This window comes from Lichenostomus cassidix, chromosome 5 (genome assembly GCF_008360975.1).
Source record: "Lichenostomus cassidix isolate B80296 chromosome 5, HeHo_3.0, whole genome shotgun sequence".
NCBI classification, from domain to species: Eukaryota; Metazoa; Chordata; class Aves; order Passeriformes; family Meliphagidae; genus Lichenostomus; species Lichenostomus cassidix.
Window position 1 is genome coordinate 58,319,417 of NC_139486.1, and position 25,237 is coordinate 58,344,653.

The window sequence follows — 25,237 nt, forward strand, 5'->3', positions numbered from 1 at the left end:
ATGGAAATAGGTAACCAGATTCCTGTGTAGTATGCAATACATTCTTCAAACTTAGTATATTAATTTCCACTTTTATGCTAGGCTAGAATCATGTATAATTTTCCTGACACAGATTTTATCTTGCAATAACTGTGCCTAATATACAAAAAACTTGCATTTCTTCTTTTTCAGTAAAATATGAAAGATTGGGTAGGGAACCAACATGATGTATAAAATGACTGTTAAAGAAATATGATTTTACAGGAGCTCTACAGTAAGTACATGCCCTGTTGATTCTGTTTGAAGCAGCTGATAGACAACAGACTGGGGAAAACATTTTTTTTTTCCTCTCTCTTGACTGTAATGAACAAACAATTGATTAAAATGACAATTTACTTACAGGACCATGGCAAAGAATCAACTCAGTCTTTTAAGAGGTAGAGAGGAGTTGCTCCTTTCCACAACTAACCTCAAATACTATGATGAAGGCCAGCCGTGCTGCCAGGACATGCCAAAACTGCAAAGTGAATTCATATGGGGTTGAACTCCACGGTGGGGCTCTGTAGTCTCTGTACCTGCAAAGAAAGAGAAACCCAGCAAGTTAGCCTTGCTCAAAAACCTAAACATGGTCAAGTGGCTCTAGCTCACCCCAGATCTGGCTAAAAGGAGACGAACTGAAGTGAAAGCAGACTTCAAGAGGAATTAAACAGAAAGAGAGAGCAACTGTCCAGAATACAGGCTATTAAATAGAGCTGTTTATGAGACAGTACTTTTCGCTTCCAAAAATCCAGTGCAAAGAGTTTCTTTCATTGTTACAAAGCTGGAGTGTTAAGTGTGTTGACAATTGGTTCTTGTCTTTGCTCATAAGCATTTGAGATTCTCCAGACAGTTTGCATAAATGGAATATGATTCTAATTTAAACTAATGCTCACTGCAAAACTAATTCTGAAAACGGGAGTTTGCTCATCATATTTCATTCTTGTATTCACCTTGCATAACTGTTTGCAATCTCAACCTGGGTTAGAGCGCTAATAAAAATTTTAATTGTGCATTTTAACTGATTGACTTCAGAATGCTTAACAAAATTGAAATGAGGATTTTTTACCCTTCTTGGCAGCTGGTAAAACTTTTAAATTAAGTAATTCATATGAAAGATAATGGCTTGCAAGAGCCCTGCAAAAACTCCAAAACACAGGTTTCCAATATGTTAGTGGTGTGTCCAACCACACACTCTTTGCACCTGAGGTTCCCATGTTGGACAAACATGAACTCCAATGCTTTTGTGGGCAAAAAAGAAAATACCATGCCAGCAATTTAAACATTTCAATTTACTTTTAATTTTAATTTCACACATAATTGCATTAATGTTCATACCTTAATATAAATGGAAACCTACCGACAGTACCCTGAGTATCCCATCCCAAGTTCACTCAGATCAAACACTGACAAACTGCTGTTGACATATCCTTTTAAGCATCTGAAAGAAAAAGCCATTTGGGTGGCACTTTCTCCACCAAGTGGTTATACAATAAACATCCTGTATGTAAACATATTGTGCTATCAGATATTGTGAGCATAATACTTTATTTCCTTATCAGGACAAAAGCAATTTTAAATTTCATGCAGAGAAGAAAAGCTTATTGGAAAGAAAAGGCTAACATCTGTTTCAGGTATAACACTGCTTAGAAGTCTATTTTCAGCACTTTTTATGGTTTTGTGGCTTTTCTACTAGGAGATATAAACCAAAAATTGTTGCTACAGTGTTTTTAACTGTTTCCTAAAATTACTGAACTTTGAAAGGTGGATACAGAAGCAGAGAGCAGAATAATTTAACACTCTTGCAGAATCTGCCACCAACAATGCAGCATATACCAAAAACTAGCAGGTTTTATGAGTTCAATGGAAGAGTTTTTACCAGCAGTAAAATGAACAGTGCATATACACCAATCAGTCATATCAAAGGCAAAGATTTATGAAGATTAATTACAGAAATCATAGAAACATATTGATTTAGGACTGCAGGAGTGATTTTTTGCTGTTGCTTAAAAACCACAGAGACGTAAGACATCCCATCTTCTTTGAAATCTGTCTTGTAACTTAACTAAAGCACATTTGAAAGTCAAAGAAGATTTAAGAAGAGATGCATGAGGAATCCTTTTATAATCTGATTCTTCAGGTTTGCTGTGATACCTCAAATCACTACTGGCAAAAGAAGAAATAGAATTACATAGTTCTCTGTTAAATGGGTCACGTGCATTAAGCACTAACATTTTTCTGATACTGTCTCTTTTCATCCTATTCAGCCTCATTCTTTTTGCCCTTAAACTCTCTTTTCCTGTGACAGCTCAGGAAGAGTAAATCTCTATTTTTGGGAGCACATACATGTCATCTGGAATGTACTGGGAGAGGACAGTATAGACCTATAGCAGAGAAGAAGAAAAGCTTATCTGGAAAAGATCTGAAAACCAATGCAATGTACATTTAACTTCTTTGTTTGCACTCAGAAGGGAAGACATGATTTTTCATTTATATAAGTGTAGCTACTTTGCAAACTCTTTGGAATGGCTGAGGTACTTGCACTTCACATCTGTGAAGGTTTGCACAGATGTAAAAGAAAAATGCATCTGACATGTGTTATCATAGAAATACAGAGGTAAATTGTGCTTCCACTGAAAAATACATGTATATATAAAGAATATCCTGATTACTTTTCTTGTCTGTAACCTTGATCTGTACAGGGACCATATTTGTATGCATAGACAAAACGTGGAATGTAATCAGAAGTAATGGCAATAACGAAGGCATTGGTGATGACAGCCAGAACTCCAATTCCTTCCAGAATTCCATACCAAATACCTAGAAACAAGAGAAATGACAACAAAGTTGTCAGTTTTTTATAGCTATATGAAGTCACACCAGTGAAAATAATGTCATTATTAGTCATACAGTTTTCCTTTCTTATTGAGAAAGGATTATGAGGCAGAAAAGCCAGTCAAGATTAAGCCATGTTCCCACATTCCAGCCACCACCAGCATCACCTGAATGAAATCTTACAACAGAACACACACTGTGGAGAAGATATAGCTAAGTAACAAAGGCACAACCATAGTTTTTGTTAAAAAAGGCCAAATAGAAGATTCTAGAAAGATTTCTTATTCAGTTTTAAATTAGAAGTTAATTCTGTCCTTTTATTTAATTTCTAAATTCAATTGATTTTAGACCTACAGTTCCACAAATCAGAAGCCTGAAATACTTTTAGCCATTTTTCAACATTCCAACTATTACGACTCCTTATTGCCAAAGGAAAACAAATTTGAGGAATCCTCTTGGCAAAGCAACTAACCATCCTTTTGTTGCCTAACAGGGAATTGTCACTGAGACCTGCTGGGTACATTATCATCTTGACACATGAAATACTTCAGGGGTTAAGCTGGTTTAGAGAGAAGACAAAGAGATGGTACCTGACAGAGACAGCCATTAGGTTCTCTCACCTATATCTGTTGCTCTTGCAGGCATAGGTCTTCTCCACTGAGTGACAAACTTGTATGCATCTAACCTGATTTCTATGATATTGTTCAGCAGGGCCAGGAGAGGTGCCAGTGGGAAGGCAGCAACAAAGATGGTGGTGAAGCCAAACTGTAAAACTAGACAGGCGTTGCTGTGGTTAGAAATAGGAAATTCAAGAGGTCTTTTAACATGCAACATAGTTCTGCTTTCTGGAGAAAACCAGCACCTCTGTAAATTTGCTCACCCATCTCTAAATATTCGTCCATTAAGCCATGGAGATTCATAGGTTGCAGATTCCAATCTTTTTCCCACTGAGGTAGAGAAATTTTATTCTCCATTGACTGCCCTCTTCTCTTCATTTTGCGTCGTGACCACCAATTCTGTAATAAACTTTAGCAGATAAAAAGAGTATTATTGACTCTTTGCTCAGAGATTTACAATACCTTCTGGTACTGTTTTGAAGTAAGTGGGCCTATCTTGAATAGCACCTAGATGTTAACTTAGGTATTTTATGGAAAAATTTACTATATCCTCTAAGATACAAAGCAAAGAACTTATTAAAGATCTCAAAATTCTGCAATATGATTTTAATCATGTCCTTAATGTAGCATGTTTGGCATTGTACAAATAAGCTTTTCAGAAAATGGAACATGCTTGCCTTTTTTTTTTTGGTAATATTTACCTGAATGACTAAATTAAAAAAACTACAAGAAAAGAAAATAATGCATAGTGAGAGCATTAAAAAGTAAATAGTGCTTTATTTTCAATCCTGTAAAAGACAGACCAAGTAAGTGGAACTCAGTAAGAACTCCATACTGGAATACACTGAATAGTAGAATAAATATATATTTTGAACAAACCTAAAGATCTAGATGCTCTACAGAATATTTCATTTCAATATTTCTTGCATCTAAAGCATTCTAGGTGCTCTACAGAATATTTTCTTTTCAATACTTCTTAAACCAGGAAAAAGCATTTAAAAAGGTGTTTCTGAGTGTTGAAAGTGGAAATATTTAAGACTATTCTTCACAAAGCTGTGCAGAGATCTTTTCACAAAGGAGTTACAAATATCAGGGAGAGAGTAGGCTCACAAATTAAACTTTTAGTCAAATGAAAAACATTATCCAGTACTGACACACAGACCAATTAAAGACTACTGTTAGTTTCTAGATATTACAGAAAAGAGACTAAAGATGGGAAATAACTTTCTTGTAAGTATTTTTATAAAAAGGCTGCTCTTTTTTCTCAAGCTAATTTAGTGTTTGGCTCTTGGATCTCTCTTGTTACTGAAAGAGAAATAGTTGCCTAAGCTGTAAACAATGCAACTTAGCTGACAAGTGTTTTGTCAAAACAAAACACTTCTTTCCATAACAGAACACAAGCACATTCTAAAATAAATTTGACATAAAGTTAACATCCTGCTTGGCTGAGGAGACAGGAAGCCTGGTAGTTCAAGTAGGTTTCTCCTTTCCAAAAATCCTTGTTTCACAACATACAGTACACTGTCCCTCATTTGCAGAATGATTGCATGTTGGGAGCAAAACCCTTTCTAACCTATTTTCAAGGCTGAGATTTCAATTAAATCAGTATTTGCTGATCAACCTTTCACTGAAAACATATTCTTCCAGTTTCAAGAGAACTGTAAGACTCTTAGCTCATTAGCCTCTTCAGAGGCTGAACATCTCTGTTTGTATAATGGAAAATGAAATCAGAATAAACAACTGAGATGTTGAACATACCCTGAGAAGCTTTATCTTAGAGCAGCAGTTAATGCTTTCCTTGGGAATAAAATTGTGACAATGTGTGAGGTGCAACAAGTGAACACATTCTCCAAATGTAAAACAACTTCTCCCTATCACTGAATCATGCTAAAATGCATTTAATATGTTTAAAATGAACTTCAGCATCTGAACTTACGGATAGCCTAGCTCCATGAAGTTGTTCCACATCTGTTTTAAAACCATAATAACTCCCATCTGCAAGCAGAGATCTATCAAGCAGCCACTTGGATGACACTGAAATGAAGTAGAAAAGATCAGTAGTTACAAATCAAAGAATTTCTTTATTTTTATTTGTTCACAGGGTAAATAAATATTAAATACATGTGGTGAAAAACACCTCAATCTGCAGAAATATTAAAAGAACTATTAATAAATATTGACAGACTTTGGCTGAACAACCTTTACACATATTGTGATATATTAGACCATATTGCTAAGTTAAAGGTATGTGTGCTATAACAAATGACATAGCTAATTTCACTTAGACCAATAAATACTTCTTAATTTCAAAAGAATGAAGATTATTAGATTATTTCATTTGCAATAATCTAAATCTAAAGAGAGACTTACTAGCAGAATTTCTGGTACTGATATCTTGATCATATATACAGACTGCCATATTAAAACATTAAACAATTACATAACCATTTTTTCAGATCCTGGATATTTGACTCTGTGGCTACCAAGTTTTAACAGGAAAAAACTGTTTTTCAGAGAAAAGAGGGAACTTCAGCATACTGGTGAGTTGCAATTCAAACATTCAAATTAATATTGAAAATATTATTTTTCTTCTTTTACATAACAGAATTATAGATTAGTTTGGGCTGGAAAGGACCCCTTAAGACGATCTAGTCAAATTCCTGCAATAAGTATGGCCATTTCCTAACAGATGAGTCCCATCCAACCTGACCTTGAATGTTTCCATGGATAAGACATCCATCACCTCTCTAGGTAACCTGTCCCAGTGTTAGACTATCCTCATAGTAACAAAAAAAAAAAAAAATCCCTTATACCTAGTCTAAATCTAGCCTCTCAGTTTAAACCACTACCCCTTGTCCTGTCTCAACAAGCCCTACTAAGAGTTTGTCCAGTTCTTTCAAAGAAGCCCCTTTAAGTACTAAAAGGCAATAATAATGTCTCCTTGGAGCTTCTCCAGGCTGGACATCCCCAACAGGAGGGACACTCCAGCCCTCTGACTCATTCTGTGGCCCTCCTCTGGACCCACCCCAACAGATCCACATTTTTTCTGTGCTGACAGAAATTTATGAAGTTGATAAAACAGCTGGTGGCTTTATATTTATGTCCTCCATCCAAAAATTCCAAATACCCAGGAGATTCCAATCTCACAGGACTCATAGCATTGGTGAGGTAAGGGACTATCCCTGATGGCTTTTCCCTTGTGTGTCTTGGGCAGAGTCACTCAGCACACTGCAGAACACAAGAAGGAAAACCACACCTCCTGTGTCCTAACCTTTGCTATAAATAAGAGTTTAGTATTTGCTGCACTTAGATGAAATAATAAAATCATTAAAATGGGAATTCATGTCCTTCAGACATTTCCTTTTTACTCATGGAAATATCACAGAACACAAAGCAGGATTGCTTACCTCTTCCAGCCTCCATCTGTTGAAAAGCTTGTTGTACTTTCCTGGGCGGCCTGCAAATCTGGAAAATAAGATTTCTCTTTCTCAGTGGACATTCCAGGAACACCCCTGTATCAGCAGTTGTTTCACAACATGCACTGAATAAATTCAGGAATACAAGCAGCATATTTCACACAGGCTTAAATCTGGTATCCTTAGGAGATGGAAGCTTCAAAATGCAAACAAGGACCATCATTTTGCCAGTGATTCTAAACTTTTATTATGTCCTGAACAAAAATCTTAGCTTATGAGACTTTGGATGTCAGATATTCAAACTCCTAAGAAGATAAACAAGCTATTACAATAACAGGAATTAACTGCAGCACAGGGATCTGCTTAGCCATGTGAAGTGTACACTGAAATTGTTTAACAAATTGACTCACAATTCTGGATGACTTCAATGAAAGTTATAAAAAAAGAAAGAAACCCATGCCTGGTCCTATCAGATACAGGAGAGAGCAAGACACAAAGAAATTTTGATACTGTGCTCTGTGCAAGTTTTCCTTTAGGTGCAATTGGCAAAGATAACTTACCTGCCAAGAAAAAAGGCAATGTAGAAGATGGAGCTGTTCAAGTTGACAAACTGGAAGAGGAACATTTTCAAGGCAAAGCTGTTTTCCCACTCGGATTCTGTTCTAGGGTGCTCTTCAGAAAAACATAATATACATTATATAAACAAGAATTAAATTAAATTATGTGTAAGTTTGCTCACAAATCAATCAATACTAACAAAACAAGTTAACAAGTATTAAGTCATGGCGCCCTATCAGGTTGAAATTGACTTCTTTTCATTGCCCCAGCTCAGACTATTGTTTCTATGTGGAAAAAAAAGAAGCCCCTTGGTTCAGAAGATACCTATTTCAGTTCCGTGTAAAAATTTGTAAAAATTTGGAAACCAGTGTGAATTTTCTGTCTTAAGATTAGAGATATCTTGATTCAAAGAAAAAAACTCCACACAAAAAAACCCCAACAAAACACAAAAACCAACCAACCAAAACCAACAATAACAACAAAAACCCAAACCAAAAAAACAAAACCCAACACAACCAACAAAAAAAAAAAGCCCAACCCCTAAAAAAACCCAAAAGCACCTTAAATCAGTAGAGCAATAGATGGAAATGCCATGGAAAGCAGAGGTGAAAGAGTTGACTAAAAGCCAGTTGATTTCTCATCCAAGCTTCTCACCTTCTAAATACTTCTGTAAAACCATTACTGCGTCCTCAAGACTTCCCTATCATAATGTTTGTGGAGTGCCAAACAGTTTATAATTCAAGGAGGACAGGATAGAGGTTCTTTTTTGGCTTCTTTTGGAAAGAAATTAGAAATGTGTACTTGGGCTACAAGTGCTCTGTGTGGGTCTGCACTGCACTGGATATTTTTCCTTAAGGTTTGCAGAACATTATTTAATGTCTGAATTAGAATTTGGTGATATTTTTACAAATTAATTTTTACAAAATCCATCTTTGATGGATGTATCAAACTTGGAATGTAGTACATTGGTAAAAGTTTCAAAGCACATGAGTTGCAAGCCTAAACTGCGTGGATTTGTCAGTTAAAATTCATCCTACTTAATTTATTTTGGTCTAACAATGATTAAATTTGGACAGAAATATACAGGATACTAGCTTTACATATGGACAGTTGTTCCCAGAAGGTAAGGTGTCCTTTTCTGGTGTAAACCACCTTAGGAAGAAGAATGAGCTACCTAGCTCGAACACCTGCTGCTCCATTATGTTTAATTCAAGAAACCTTTTTTGAAAAAAAAAAATCTTTCATGTAGTTTGGGGAAAAGCTGTTTATACACTTTAACAATTATTTTCCTTCCCATTCTCTGGTGTGTAACAATATAACATATTTTAAAAGGAATAGAAATAAGTTTGATATTAAAAATACTTTAAAATATCTTAATAATTTGAGTAAGTTGACTATACATTCTGAATTTTTCTAGCCTGTTCAACTGCCTGTTACCTGAAGCAGTATGAAGTTGTGAGAACCTCATTTAATACTTTAACCAAAAGAGGGAGCTGTGGAATTTAAGCAGCCAGCTGGCATTTAACCAAAACAAGATCACTTGCATATTTTAACATGGGCTAAAAGTGAGCATGTGAAATGAAACACTAAACAGTAGCACATTAGCACAACCAGAGATCTTAAATTCTGTCTTTACTTTCCTGCTTTCTAGAAGCTACAAAAACTTATCTCTGTGACTGAATCATGGCTAGAGGCTTCAGTATAAAATTTTAATGTTACAGAATTAGAGCTACTTTTAAATTCATGACTTAACATTTTTATCGTGGACGACTTAATTTTATCTTAACCCATTTTTTCCATATGAAAGATCAAAATAAAAATTAGTATAAAACAAGCATTTGGGGAAAATGGAAAAAACCCTTTAGCACGCTCAGAAAGAATATATGTCTTGACTTTTGCTCCAAAATAAATTACTATTTTTCAATGTATACTATGAAACATTAAAAGTAGAAGCATTAAGAATAAATGCCTTAGTTTTATATTATTTCCTCAGTGAAATAGTAATTTATTTTCTTTCTGTAATATTTCTCACTTGCTTAGGGAAATGCCAGAAAAGTACTTCATAGATGAAGTTTTCCTAACACTTCTCCATGGAGACTTTATGCCACAGCCAGCAAGAACAATACCATCAGTAAAGATTTACATACCTAAGTCTGTCAGGAGATAGGCAACCTTTTCATACACCTGGAACAGAAATGAGATGGTGTAAGTATAGCACTTCCTGGCAGCTGTGATGACAAATCCAGAATGAAAACAGGCACCCAAAGCATGGCATTCTCTTGCTCTACAGCATCAAGGTATCTGGACAGATAAGGGAGGGCAATGCTGCAGCTATGTAATGTGTATAGTTTCCTATAAAGACTTCATTGAACTCCTTCAGTCCCATTCTCTTTATCCATGCAAATGTATATAAGCACATATATTTAATATATAAATGTACATTAAATATACAATAAAGATAAATCAAAAGCAAATAGATCAAGAGAAATATTCAAACATCAATGGTTTTCTTAACCAACAGTTAGATGTTTATCCTCCAATTTCAAGAACGGACTCATCTAATCTAAAAGTAAGCAAAAGCCTTGAGACAGTACAGTTTTCCTTGGCATGAATATGGATATGGTTGTAGATATCAGCCTTCTACTTAAAACTTCCTTATCTCTCTATATATTGACTGTCTCCAGCCTTTATTATCAATGACACTTAATCCCAGGCAGCTGCCAACTCTGAAATGTATTTCCTTGAGGATACTATAAATAGCAAGATATTTTTGACAGCTCTGCTTGTTCACTTGTATGTACTTTTTATGACTTGGAGTGATCGTATATAATAACAGAAATAAATAATAATAACAAATAAATGGAATAATTATTTCTTATTGCAGTCAGCACACAACCTACTTAAAAGAATTAAAAGCCAATGTTTTCTGGGTTATTATTCCTTTTTATCTGTTTGTGCTTGCATGGGAACAGAAAAATGATAAATAACATTGCAGCTGAAAGAACAGAGTATCTATCTATCCATGTAGTACTACAACAGCAAATTATTCAACCCATGCTGTTACCTGAGAGAAAAAAGTGATTCTAGGACTGTGCAACACTGATATCACAGCTGTATTTTAAATAAGGAAGGGAAGAATCCAAAGTCATTAACTAAAAACAACCTAGAAAGCAAATTCTCAAGCAAGAAAATAATGTAGTTCAATTTAGAGATCTACTGCAAAGGGTAATATTAAAAAATGCAAATATAAAAAGCAGCAATCTGTACCCCTGTAATTGGCAATGTAAGCGAAGACGTGCAGTGACAAATTAAGGAGGAATTAGAGAAAATCATTGACAAACATTGTATCAGTGGAGAAAAATCCACTGAAATACTAGCTTCAGACACTGCTACAAGAACAAGCATGAGCATGTATATATCTAATAGATGGTTAACTCAGCAAGCTTGTAAAAATCACATTTCAATTAATCGCTCCTTTAAAAGAACACAACACTTACAACATTGAGTGACATGATGATCATAAAATTGATACAGACTCCAGTGCCAGACGTTGCAAACTGCCAATACTTCTTGATGAAATACCACTTGAAAGAAGCAAACTGCTCCATGGCTACCAGGCGATACACCACAACTGCAAACACTGCAGTAAGGACCAGGGAAATCTGCAGGTGTGTGATTATGAGCACAGGGATTAGAACAAAAGGAATCACATCTGAAATAATATCCACTGAAATGCTAAAACAACTGTTTGAGAGATTGTTATTTGTTTTGGAATTTGAGAGAATAAAAAAACTATGAGTTAAAACATTTCTTTACTGTTCTTTTATAATATAAATAAATTACATCCTGTTAAAAAAGGTGATCCCTGAACAAGCAGAAAGACTGAGACAATCAGTTTGTCTCATTCATTTATCTTAATGAATGCACTCATGATGAGTTACTGTTTACATCAGAATAAGATGAATTAAAATACAATAATTCTAGTAGTATTAAACATCACCATGAAGAATATTCCTGAGACAGACACCATCAGTCGACTGAGCTTATCAGGGAAAGGCTGAAAAGGTTCAGGTTTTCCTGTGATGGGATTCACTCGTTCCACTTGGGAATATTTAGCTTCAAACTGGGGACGCAGCTCTTCCTGGAAAGACAGGGTGGATTTCATTTGTGGTATTACTTATTTCTCTCAAGAATCAGACACACATGTGCTATAAAGTAGAAAATAACACTGATATGAATGGTTTTGTTACACTGCTTCAAGTCAAATACCTAAATGATTTTCTCTTTTGAAAATCCTTGGAAGCAGTGCCAGAGACCAGCAAAGAACAGAAACCACAGGAGCCTTCCCCACTATGGGACGGTGTTAAAAAGAATCATGGGTCATATTGCTGACTTAGACACTAGATTCTCTGCAAAAGTTGATAAGAAAACTATAAATTAGGGCCAGTTATAATGGTGCTTTTTGTGTCATGAGAGAATTTATTAAAAGCTACCAGCTTTCATCTCCCCACCTATCTATGGAAAGCTATAAAACAAGTCTATTGACTAAAACTGCAATTAAATCACCAATATAGTTAAATAACAGCTGTGTTGCCTAGTGATTTATGGAATCATAAAATTTTATTATTGCTGATGCTGATACAAAATCTAGTTTCTGCCCTGTTGCTTGTCTTGGTCCTGTTTTTATCCAGGATCAGGAATTTCCAGAACAACAAACCATGAAACTGAAAGGCCTCTGTGGTGGCATCAAGTAGCTCCTGTCCTCTGTATGGGAAGTATTTCCACTCAGTTTTTTGAGGGATACTTTTAATAAATGTAGAATTATATTTGGAATTATAATGTTAGTTTCAAAAGGCAAAATATCCTTGTATAGCCTCGAACATACCTTTTAATTCTGCAACCAGTGTTATAAATACAAATATGATGACAGACAAACTCAGATAACTGACATACAATATGGATTGATATTGAGACTTAAATCATGCTGATAACAAGCTTTACAAATTTACTTCTGTTTCTTTTTACCTCTTCATCTTCCCAGTCTATGAGGTCCCAGTCATAGGTTAAAACAGCTCTCCGTCTTTTCCAAAACTCTAGGAAGACTGTTGCTGTGGAAAACAACTGCACTTTAATTACAGGGAAAAAAAGGGCAATGCAGATCCTAAGAAAATCAGCAATGTAACATGTGTCATCAGCCACTTTCTGACAGTTTTTCCCAGAGAATCTGAAAACTCCAAATAGTTTCAGGATAACCCCTTTTGAAATTAAAATACTCTTGTAAAAGAGTATTTTATCTAAGAATCATTTTTTGTTGTCTGTGGTATCAGTGCAGAGATAGGTACCTGTCAGTATGAGACACTGCCATCCCTCTAAAATCATCATTTTACTTTTAATTTTATTCAAAACATAAATTCTTTCCACGAACAAACAAGGATATGCATATACCATGATATCTATTAATAAAGAGCTAAAGTATGATCTCATTTTATTCAGTTCAAATCAAGACAACCTCACTTCCTTCCCAGCTCTACCAGTTTTATACTGCAGCAGTTTTACTGCTGGAATAATTCTTTAGACAGTTATTTCTAATCTAGGTGTGAGACTATAATCAGATTCTCCAGATTCTCCATGTATTTAGGGGTTTTGGTAAGATAATTACAACTAATAAATAACTCCAAACTTCCAAAACACTGTAGTCTGCCACTGAGGGTAAGACACCTTGCTTAGGGTGTGATTCCCAACAAAACATAGAGTTGTACCATTGTTCCTTGGAAAACAATAAATTCAAGTAGGAAGTGAGAAAATTTGCTTCCTTCTAGAAGGCCAACTGCTCAGAAGGAGGATTTCTAACTCAAAGTGAATAGGATGGTCTCATATTCCTACCTTTATCTGTATTTCTGTACTGTGCTTAACATATTTTTGTGTTTCTATACATACTAGATACAGTTATATATAAAATATTATAGCTGTATCTTTATAAATATACATGATTTATCTATATAATATATTAAGGCACAACAACTAGAAGTTAGCAGAGGTTCACCATACCACCCCCCATAAATAATGGTTTGAATGAAGGAACTTGTCCCTGAGTATTATTTCTAGGTATGTTCTTTTATTATTCTCTTATTATTTCTATTCTTATTCTCTTACTATTCCTAAGTATGTTCTTTTATTCTTTGAAGCATGGATCTTGTATTCACAACAGATGTTTCTTATTTATGTTTATGGTCCTTTCACTGCCAGTATACACACTGATGAAGATCTAAAATCATAGAACTATAGAATCATTTACCTTGGAAAAGACCTCTTAAAGCATCAAGCCCATCTGTTAAACCAGCACTGCCAAATCCACCACTAAACCAAGTCCATAAGTGCCACATCTACACAAATTTTAAATATCTCCAGGGATTGGTGACTCCACCACTTCCCTGGGCAGCCCATCCCAATGCCAGACACAATTTTGGTGAAGAAATTTTTCCTAATATCCAATCTAAACCTCCCTAGGCACAGCTTGAGGCCATCTCCTGTCATCCTGTCACTTGCTGCTCAGAAGAAGAGAGTGACACAACAACCTCCTGTCAGTAGTTATAGAGAGCAACAAGGTCCTCTCTGAGACTTTTTGTCTCCAGGATAAACACCTCCAGCTTCCTCAGTTGCTCTTTATCATCCTGGTGCTCCACACCCCTCCTCAGCTCCACTGTGCTGCTCTGGACACACTCCAGCACCTCAGTGTCTCTCTTGTAGTGAGCAGCCCAATACATGATTGAGGTGCAGCCTCACCAGGGCTGAGTACAGGGGGATAGTCATTGTCCTAGTCCTGCTGGCCATGCTATTTCTGACACAAGCCAGGAATGTCACAGCCCTCCTTGACCACTTTGGCAGACTGCTGGCTCATGTTCAGCCAGCTATCAACTGGCACCCCCAGGTCCTTTTCCACTGGGCAGCTTTCCAGCCCCTTTTCCCTAAGCCTGTAGCTCTGCACAGGGTTGCTGTGCTCGCCAGAGCTGAAACTGCCACTTAAAAAATCCCAGCTATAGCTGAGGGATAGCTTAGTCTCCTCTTACCCTCCTGGAGAACTCTGAACCACCTCACATCCACATGGCCATATCTCCAAAGCTGATCCCACCTGGTCTCACTGCTGGAGGTTTTGCCCTCCAGGAGCAGTGGGGCAGCACTCAGTGCCAGCCTTCTGGCACCACGCTGCAGGTGGACAACTCAGAGCCAAGAACTGAGGCACAAACATCTTCCACCAGGTGTTAAGTCACTGAGGAAAAAGGCTTTCACTTTTCCTAAGAGAGGAGTTAAACTGCTAATAAACAAAAGAGAGAGCAAGCACACCTTCCTAAGGCCATTGCTGAGATCCAGGACAGCACTAGAGGATGACTATGACTTTCATACCACTTGAACAGAATTTCAGACGATATTTTTTTTAGATCTTGATATTTTCAAATATTATAAAGCTATTCAAACAACCTTTCTTTTTAGAAGCTATCAGAAAGGCTCATCAGCACTATAAGGTGTGAGTGCTGCTGTGAAAACTGTTGACCCCAGTACAGGACTTGTAATTTGGTTAATGCTGTGTGGGATTTAGACATAAATTAGTAGTGCTTGTGTTCAGATCTCATGGTTGATGTATTAGATCCATGTCCACCCAGACACAGCAATAAATGTGAATTGGGAGCTAGCTGACTGACACTGAAGAGAACCTTAGACTCCAAAGAAATAAACCAAAAATCAGAAAACCAAACCCACAGCATCTGATTCTATCCTCCCTCCAGTCACAGACCACCCTACCTCATATCAATAAACAATTCACTTCCCCCAAAAGGCGTATTAGAACAGGTAGAACTTGATCCATCTCAGAGAAAAACTTCTACTTGTCCATGCAGTACTTTCAAGAAACACCCGTTGCTTCTATATGAATACCTCCTGTAGATACCATAGCCTCAACTCTTACCTCAAGGATAAGTTATGCAAAAGTATTTGCACTTGATTCCTAAAAAATTTAAAGTGGAAACAGATGACAACATTATGGCATTCCACTCAAACTGTCACACAATACTAAAACATTTCTGAGTCTCTCTTCACCACATACCAGGCTAGAACAAATATACATAAAGGATAAAAGAATGAAAAAAGTCACAGGTTGACTGGATGAGCATATGAAGTTCTATATGATATGCCTGACTTTTTCATTCCTACTTTAATTCAGTATTTTTTAATATAAGATCTAAAGGGAGGAGTAAGAGTTGAAACATTCAGATCCCTAGCTGATTATATTTTCAAAAGCAAAAATTAATGACATCTGATAAACTCAGAAAATTTGGATTTACATTGTTTTCTTAAATTATTGCAACTGTGAACATATTTGGAGACAGGATCAGATCCAGTTCTAGCAGCCTGCTATTCTTAATGGAACTTTCATACTGCTGCTTTTTTTTGTAGAAGCCAGTCCTTTACCAGTAGGAAACTGCAACAAGAAGAAGAAATCTTTTTTTTTTTTTTAATTAATAGTTACGTTGCACACAGAGCAACAATTCCCACAGTTTACAGAAAGCAGTCACCCTTCTGAACCACTAAGTTCAAAGACTGAAATGCTTAAGCAATAAGCACTGTCTGCCTGCCTGACCACAAACACTGCAATTTCTGGACTCTAAGGGCAGAGCAGGGTCACGAGAGCAGCAAGGTGGTGGGGCTGAATCCCAGGGGTGCAGTGAAGGCAGGGCAGCCCCACCTTGTCCTGCCTCACCGGCACGGCATGTTCCTGTCACCTGTCCCACTGCCACCCTCCCGTACCTGCGCTGTCCTCTCCCTGCCACACTCGCTGCTCTCGGGTTTCAACAGCCCCTTGCGAGATTAAAGGTAAGCCTGAAGGCGTTTTTATGCTTATTAGTGGATCTGATTAATATGCTCTTTTATATTGTACTTGGGAAGGCAAGCAGTATTGCTGTAGTCAAATCCTACTTAGAGAGCACTACTGAGAAAATAATTGAAAATAAAACCCATTTTGTGACTTGAAAATTAAAGCAGAGAAGCAGCAATCCTAAGCAATGACAGTACTTCCCTCCAACTCATACTTTTCTTTATGTATTGGGTATTTATGCTCCATTCTTCATAGGGTATTTATGCTCCTTATCAAGCAAGTACAGACCTTCTCTCAGATCAAGTTCAGAGCCATTTTCAATGCTGGTGACAGTGGTGGTGGAGAAAAGTATTCTGTGTATGACACTTTACAGCAAACTGCCGTTAGAAACTACATTGATAATGCTTCTGTTGAGTTTAGTTCTACCAAAAATTGACAGGAAACACACACTTTGGAAGCTAAGCCAGTGCACTGACACTTGTCAGGTTGCTAGATAGTAAACAGAGGGTAAAAATTAATTACAGACTACAATTCATATTTATATTCCTCTTTGTAATTTACTAAAAATTTAAAACACTGTTTTTTCTCAGAACAAAAATCAAGATACATTTAGGCTTTAAAATGTAATGTTCATTACTCATTAAATTTAGAAGAATATCATTTTTGGAGAGCAATCTAAATTTTAGAGCAAAGAGCCACATGACCAAATACCCAATATGTTTCTGGGACCATCACTTGCAGTCATTTCTTTGGAATTATAGAAATTAAATAGTCTCTTACTTTATATGTTCTATTTTTAGTTCATTGATGTAAATGCATAAATGAGGCTTTTGTTAAGTGTGAAAATTCTGCAAATATGAACATGTTATCTCAGATCAAAAAAGTGCCATTAATAATTTGTTAATCACATCACCATTTACTCCATAAATTAAATTACTTTCTAAGGTAGAGAAATGGTGAAAGGTTCGATTTAATTACATGCAAAAGAATTTCCTTTGAATTTATAATTCTAAAGACTGTACTATCTATCCATAAAAAAAAGTTGAAATTATTGTTTTCTTGACAGTTGGAGAGGTTTTGCAGACATGCCTATCACTGGCAGGTGCTGGGCTGTGGTCAGCAAATGCTGCAATCATTTTATCATGCCAAAATCTATTTTTACATACTCAGGCTCACATTGGAGGGACATTTTTATAGGAAATTCTATTCACATCCTGGTGACCTCAAATAATGACTGAACTGCAGCCCAACCCCATGGCAATGTCAGTTCCACTCACTTCAGGCTACACCTGCTGCACTGATTTTCACTGAACTGGTACTGAGGAATGTGAATACCAGTGAACCAAATAGCACAATCTGTTTGGGTTTGTTCCATTAACAATCTGTTCAGAGCTTCCTCAAACACACACTCGACCAGTTAATGTGAGTTTTGGGGACTCCTGCAAATTTGGCTCATCCATAGCACTGCTGGCATATTAAGCTCTGAATGCAATGACTGTTCTTGAAAACCTTTTTTCAATTTTTCTAAATTGTATGAACGTTGTTATATTAGGAAAACAAGAGTTAAGCATTGTACACAAAAGGAAGCAGTTCAAGCAGCCTGAGAACTGCAACAACTTTCAAAGCATGGGGTTTTGTTCTCCATGGTTCCCCCCAAAGATTACACAAGTTAAGAAAATCACAAAAAATTACAAAGAAGTTGCTCAGCAAGGATACTGACTCCTTTGTACACTGCTCTGGGAATTAAAATTACAGTCAATGTGAATGGAGCACAACTTCCCTGTGTAATTTAGTTACAGTGAAAGGATAATAAGCTATTTGGCCAAACACACTTTGCTCACTAATATGACTATTAATACAATCATGTAAAGAACACATCACTGAATTGAAACAATAAGACCATTAAAATGAAAGCATGTGTTTTGAAAACTCTAGGGGTTTTTCCTCAAGGTTTTGGGTTTGGTTTTTTTTTACAGTTATTTCTACTAATGAACCAAAATCTAACATTCAGACACTATAGCATTTAATAGTCCTCTGGAGGGCTATTGTTTGTACTGTAAACACAACTGGAGCTGATAATTTAACTTCAACACAGTTTTCTCTGGCTTGATTGCTTGGGATCAAAGTGGTTATCCTGAATTTAACAGACAAGCAGAAGATCTCTCTTTTCTTTTTGTTAAGAAAGTTACAAATGTTTTCCAAGCATAGGTTCTTCCCCATAGAACTGATTTTAACTTAGGCAATAAAGAGCGTCGAGAAATGGACTATACATTAAAAAATAGATTAAATGACACTGTATTAAGCACACACGTGTTTCAAGCATTGGTGCCACCTTCAAAGCACAAAATAAGTAAGAATAAAGCTGAAATGAGATACCTCAATGTGATATTTAATTATCCATTGATAGAACATTACCCACAGCTGACTCCTACCTACTGTCACTGTATGTGTTCTTCACATTGCTCTTGACAGTGTTACATACAAAGAAACTAAGCTGGGGAAAGTACACAACCAAATAAAAAAACACAAACAAATTAATAAAACCAGCCCTTATTCTCTCTGCAACCCCTACCAAAAAAACACCTCAAAACAAAAAACAAAACACAAACCCTCAAATAAAACACCCACAGGAAAAAGCATAATAAATTAGGAGAGGTTTGAAGACAAAATATATAGTTACTTTTCCAGGTATAAATCTCTTTACTTCAGGTGGCAAAGTATCCACATACATGGACCCCCAATTAATTAATGATGCTGAACAATAACTTATCATGCAATTTACTGTGCTGTCATATGAGAGCTCATGTGTGGGAGTTAAAAACTGGATGATCTCAATCATCTAATATGTATAAAGCAGATCAATCTGCTTTACACATATTAAAAATACCCCTCACCAAAACCCCACAGTTATGCTGAACAGCAAACCTACTGCAATCATGTGACTTATAAAGATGAGTTTTTCTCATTCTTCTCAATTTAACATTTGGCAAATTAATGCCTAATACACAGTTTACAGTTTCCTATAGCAAAAGAAGTTTGCACAAATTCAGCCTCATTCATGACCTCTGGACTGATTTCGTTTTCAATCTGCTCCAGGCAGCATTCATATGACACTCACTACTCAAGGTCACAAAATATTATCTATCAATTTTCCAGGTTAATTGTAACAATTCTAATTGCAACTATTAGAATTCTAATTCTTCACAAGGGAGCATAACTCTTTAGCATGCTCTTGGAATTGCTGTCTGCCCAGAAAGCATTGCCTTGAGAATACCATCCATATATGTTTCATAACCTCATTCTATAGCAAAGCACTTTTGAATTATTCCCTTCTGAGTATGAGACCTGTTTATAGAACCACGGAATTTTCTTACACAAAAAGGCTTTTGTTCCAGAATCATGGAATGGGTAAGGCTGGAAGGGAGTGGATCACCTGGTCCAACCTCCCTGCTCAAGCAGGGTCATGCAAGAGCACATGGCACAGGATTGCATCCAGGCAGTTCTTGAACATCTCCAGTGAGGGAGACTCCACACCCTCTCTGGGCAACCTGTTCCAGTGCAAGCAGGAGAGAAGTCCTTCCTCACATTCAGGTGAAAATTCCTGTGCATCAGTTTCTGCACATTGACTCTTGTGCTGTTGTCTGGCAGTGAGCAGAGCCTGGCTCTATCCTCTTATCACCCTCCCTTCAGATACTTAGATCTATTGATGAGATGCCCTCTCAGTCATCCTCAAGCATGAACAGGCCCAGCTCCCTCAGCCTTTCCTGTTCAGAGAGATGCTCCATCCCTTCATCATCTTTGTAGCCCTCACTGGAGCTGCTCCAGGAGCTGTGTGTTGCTCCTGTCCCAAGGAGCCAGAGCTGGGCACAGCACCCTACATGTGCCTCTCAGGGCTGAGCAGAGGGGCAGATCAGCTCCCTGACCTGCTGGCAGTGCTCTTCCTATTGCATTCCAGGATACCACTGGCCTCCTTGGCCACAGGGCACACTCATGGACAATTTGCTGCCCACCAGGACCCCCAGGGCCTTTTCCATAGAGCTGCTTTCCAGCAGGCTGGCCCTCACCCTCTGCTGGTGCATGGGGTTATTCCTCCCCAGGTGCAGGAGACTGCATTTCCCTTTGTTGAATTTGAGACAGCTCCTCTCTGCCCATCTCTCCAGCCTGTCGAGGTCCCTCTGAAGGGATGCACAGCACTCTGGGGTATTGGCCACTCCTCCCAGCTCTGTGTCATCAGCAAACTTGCTGAGGTGGCATCTGCCCCTTTGTCCAAGTCACTGATGAGTAAGTTCAACACTGGAACCAGTATTGATCCTCGGAGGACACCACTAGTGACAGACCTCCAACCAGACCCTGTGCCACTGATTGCAATTCTCTGCAACTGAACTGAGGCTGACTGGCCAGTAGTTTCCTGGATCCTCCTTCTTTCCCTTTTTTGAAGACTGGGATGACACTTGCTTTCTTCCAGTCTTTAAGCAAATCTTTGGATCACCAAGACCTTTCAAAGATGTTTGTCAACAGCCTAGCTATGGTATCTGCCAACTCTCTCAGCACTCATGGATTCATCCTGTCAGGGCCCATGTATTTAGGAATGTCAAGTTTGTCTAAGTGTTCTCTAACCCAATCCTTCTTGAACAAGGAAGAGTCTCTCTCTGACCTTTTATCCTGGGCACCTGGGACAGAGATTCCTGAGGGTTGATCACGTCAGTGAAGAGCAAGGTCTCTTGCTGGCTTTGCCTGATTCCTTTCTCAGTGGGATGCATCATTCTTGAGCCTGAAGAAAGTGATCCTTGAATATCAACCACCTCTCTTGGACCCCTCTTCCCTGCCAGGGCCTATTCCCATGAGATTGTTCCAGGAGATCCCTAAAGAGGCTAAAGATCTCACCTGAAGATCGTGGTTGTAATTTTACTTGCTGTCTTGCTTCCTCTTTGTCCAGTACTGAACTCCACACTCCCATGATTCCTGCACCCAAGGCTGCCCCCAGCCTTCACACCTCCAACAAGGCTGTCCATCTGTTAGAATGAGGCCAAGCAACACACCACACCTTGGGGAATCCTCTACTACCTGTTTCAGAAAGTTGTCGTCAGTGCTTTCCAGGAACCTCCCAGACTATTTGTGCTTTGCTGTGTTGCTTCTCCAGCAGATGTCAGGGTAGTTAAGTCCCTCACAAGAACCAGTGCTGTGACTCTGAGGCTGCTTCAAGCTGCCTGTAGAAGACTTCCTCCATTTCCTCCTCCAAGACTTGCCTCACACATGGGGCAACTCCAGCACCATGCCCTTCCTGGTCTGTCTCTCCTAAACAGTGTGCAGCCCTCCATGACAACACTCTAGTCATGCAACCTATCTCACAACATCTCCATAAGCACATTGAGATCATATTGATATTGATACTGAGCAAGATGAGATCAATTTTGTTGATCATCAGTATTATTTTAGGTGATTCTTACATCATTAACACTCAGGGACATAATGTTCTCAGCATCAACACATGGTAAATCAATGAGATTTCTTCTGTATAACACTAACTTCTTTTATCAACTTATTTGGGTGTTAAATGAATAGTTGGCTTGGTAAAATAAAATTATAATTGAAAGTGAATTTCTTGCAGATTCTGTATAAAACAAACTTTGAACTCAGCACCATGCAACCCTCCTGTGGAATGACTCTCTTTTTTCTGTTTGTGAGACTGCAATGGAACAGAAGCAATACTGAGGCTGGCGAAGTAAAAGACACAAGTACAGGAAATATCTCAATTACAGAAAACCATCAACCTGCAGTGCAACCAACTTCACAGAGATTTGTTCTGCACATGACCACCACTGTAAGTCCTTCTACCATCAGCCATGCTGCACCAGCAGCTACCAATGCCAATGAGAATGTAACAAAAACACCAGAAATGATCAGTGGAGCACCCAGCACATCCCTGAGGTCTTCTGATGGCACCACTTTCTCTTCAACTGTGCCAAAAAATGAAACAAATAACTCGGTCACTAACTCCCACAGAAGCCAAATGTCTTTGGCAACATTTAGAACGACAGATGACTTTTCTGAAGTGACCAAAAGTGCTGCAGCTACATCTACTTCCACAGTGACACCAAATCATTCCACAGCCACCTACACTACCCTTGGGGCTTCAGTGCTTCCCAGTGAAAACTCTTCAATCAACCCCACCACGTTGTTCCCCATCAGTGTCACTCTGACATCACCCACGGAGAAGCAGGACAGTTCTACCCCAAATTTCAACCCCATTCAGCAGACAACAAAGCTGGATCTTAATTCCAGCAACCTTTCTATTGCATCACCTAATCCAAAAGATGCCAGTGAAGGTAAGGATCTAGCTAAAGTCCAACTGGTTTAATAAAACTATAATGCTGAAATAAAACCTTTTTTTTAAATTGAACTTGAGGCTTTATGAGATGTGTGAACTTGTAAGTGACCTAGTACAGACTAAAATTAAAGCTCCCCCAAAATAAAACATGTATTTTTCAAATGCCTAGCTCTTTAATTCATTATTTAACACTTCCCAGAGTGGGAGAGCCTAGTGACAGGTATGTAGTGACAGTGCCTACTTACACTGGAGTGGACCTTCAAAGCAGATGTGTAGCAATTACATTTAAAACATACAGCACATCAACTTCTTAAAGTTCAGAAACTTTTGTGATCAGAGATGACTTCTTATAAACACTTCCAAAGGAATTACTCATTGTGCATTTAATTACCAAGTTAAGTATGCGTGGGAAAACAATGGAACATAAAACTGTCATGGCTCTTCTCTCCTGCTATTCTGAATCAGGGCTTCAGGAACAGAAAAGGAAAGATTAGAAGGCATGGTAATTTTTGCTATTAATTAGCTTTCAGCTTTTAACACAGGATTGAAAGTACAGTTTGTACTAAGAACTGAAGCAGCATTGGACTTCCATGTTTCCCACCATAGTTAATGCATAGCTTATAATTACAATGTACCTGATTTTTAGATAACATTGACTGAAAAGGAAGGAGAGTTAAAGAGCAAGTTCAGTTCCAAGAAAAACTGAATATCTTGAAGAAAAGTTTTATGGAATTTGAGGAAAATCTTGAAGGAATGCATTTATTCTACTAATTGAACAGGTGCAAGAAGCATTAATGAACTTTTAACCTTGCACACAGAAAAATTGAAATTCAGAGGCTGCAATTTTAACTGCTGGCTTAAATGCTTATAAATAATTGCATTCAAGAAATGATTACTGCCTATTTATTTAATTAAAAAACAGTGGTTGATTCAGTAATTAAACCTGAAACCTTTTTATTTGACTAAAAACTCATTTAGCTGCCTTTTTGTTTTTCCTAAACCCCTGTTATTCCCCCACACCTCAAGGATGGAGATGTCTGGTTTTTTTTGCAAAGGCAGAAAGTTTCTGCAGAAAACTCATTTAGTCACAGTTTGCAAAATGTTTCAGACCCTCGGTGGAAAGTCTCACTCACTGGTTTTATAGATTTATTACTCCCATTCAACTGTTTGTTTCTTTCTCTCCCAGACAAAGCCAACAAAGAAGGAGTAATAGTTGCTGTGACTGTAGGAGTCATTTTGGGATCTGTATTGATTGGTCTGCTTGGATATTTCTTATGTGCTAAGAAGAGGTCAGAGTCATTTTCCCACAGACGGCTTTATGATGATACAAGGAGTGACCCAGGTAAGAACAGTACAAGTGTTTTGCATAAGAACATTTCTTATTTCTGTGCAGGGCTGGGTAAACAGTCTGGTCTTACTGAATTATTAGGATATCACAGACTCAGCTCAAACTAGTTTTCAACTGATATTAATTTATTATTTTTAAATTTTAGCTTAAACAATATGCCTCAACTGTATATCTCCTTCTTACAAGTTATTTTTTTAACCTCTGAAATATCAGGAAAATCATATATAGGATCAGTGACGCTGTTCAAAGAATTGTGGGCAACTTAAAAACTATAGCTCAAAAGCTCTACCCAATTTTGATTAACTGAAAAAAAGCTAGACTCTTTAGTCATCCAATGTCAATTAAATAATTAAGGATGAAGCTACATTTGTTTTCAGAAGTAAAAATATTTTAAGAGGTTTAAAAAGATGATTGCTTTTGTCTTCTCCATTAATATGTGAAATCTTGTATTAAAAGTTTTAATCAGAAAAATTTAATCAGAATAATCAGAATCTAAACATCTGTATCATCTTCCCGGACCTTCTTTTTAAATGTTTGAACAAACACTGAGAGGCCAAACACATCTTTTTTCTCATATAAAATCAAAATAAATTCTGGCAATATGCCCTTTCCAGCTTAAATGCAAGAGTTGAAAGCTGCCAGAACATCAGATGAGGAGGAAGCTTTGAAATTTGACCACCCATATGGGTGTCACTGGGAGGACAGGAGTTATCTTCAGAAGATCATAAATCAGAGCCCTCATCTTTTGCTCTCTCATATATCAGAAAAAGGTTAACTGGACTTACAAGTGAGGGACTGCTGAATCAAACCATGAGGTACCCAGTGTATAGGGAAACAAATCTTTCAAGGAATAAATAAAAAAAATTATTACATTATTCTTTCAGTTCTCCACTTAGACAACTCTCTTAACCCATATGACACGAGTTTTGGAGGTGCCTCAGAGGACAAAACCAGCACAGCAGACAACACAGAGGAACACAACACAGGCTGCCCAGCTGATGGCATTCCTATGGCTGATATCACACCATCCCACCCTTCACTGTAATGCCTGCTTCAGATTATATCCTGGCCTGTTATCTACACCCTTTTGTTTGCTACAAAACAACATGGCAGCTGTTACCTTACAGCCATTACTGTGCAAGCAATGTCTTGGAAAGTAAGGAAAAATCACAAGATACAGCAATATGCAACAGACAGGGTTCAGTAGCAGAGCATCACTCCTCTACTTTGGAATTAAATGATCAAGTTATGGTT

General features: G+C 37.5%; 1 protein-coding gene across 3 annotated transcripts in view; it reads right to left on the bottom strand.

The window, feature by feature from the left end:
• The window catches only part of ANO3 (anoctamin 3), a 228,487-nt gene that overhangs the window by 7,335 nt on the left and 195,915 nt on the right, over positions 1-25,237 (bottom strand). For all 3 annotated transcript variants that reach the window (XM_085063267.1, XM_085063266.1, XM_085063269.1), the window contains exons 15-26: positions 12,467-12,549; positions 11,442-11,582; positions 10,939-11,103; positions 9,589-9,625; positions 7,444-7,555; positions 6,875-6,932; positions 5,404-5,501; positions 3,731-3,876; positions 3,471-3,623; positions 2,688-2,835; positions 1,376-1,456; positions 449-554 (exon numbers count right to left, since the gene is read on the bottom strand). In XM_085063267.1, the coding sequence (XP_084919393.1) occupies positions 449-554; positions 1,376-1,456; positions 2,688-2,835; positions 3,471-3,623; positions 3,731-3,876; positions 5,404-5,501; positions 6,875-6,932; positions 7,444-7,555; positions 9,589-9,625; positions 10,939-11,103; positions 11,442-11,582; positions 12,467-12,549 (1,328 nt within the window). The remainder of the gene's footprint in view (positions 1-448; positions 555-1,375; positions 1,457-2,687; positions 2,836-3,470; positions 3,624-3,730; positions 3,877-5,403; positions 5,502-6,874; positions 6,933-7,443; positions 7,556-9,588; positions 9,626-10,938; positions 11,104-11,441; positions 11,583-12,466; positions 12,550-25,237) is intronic.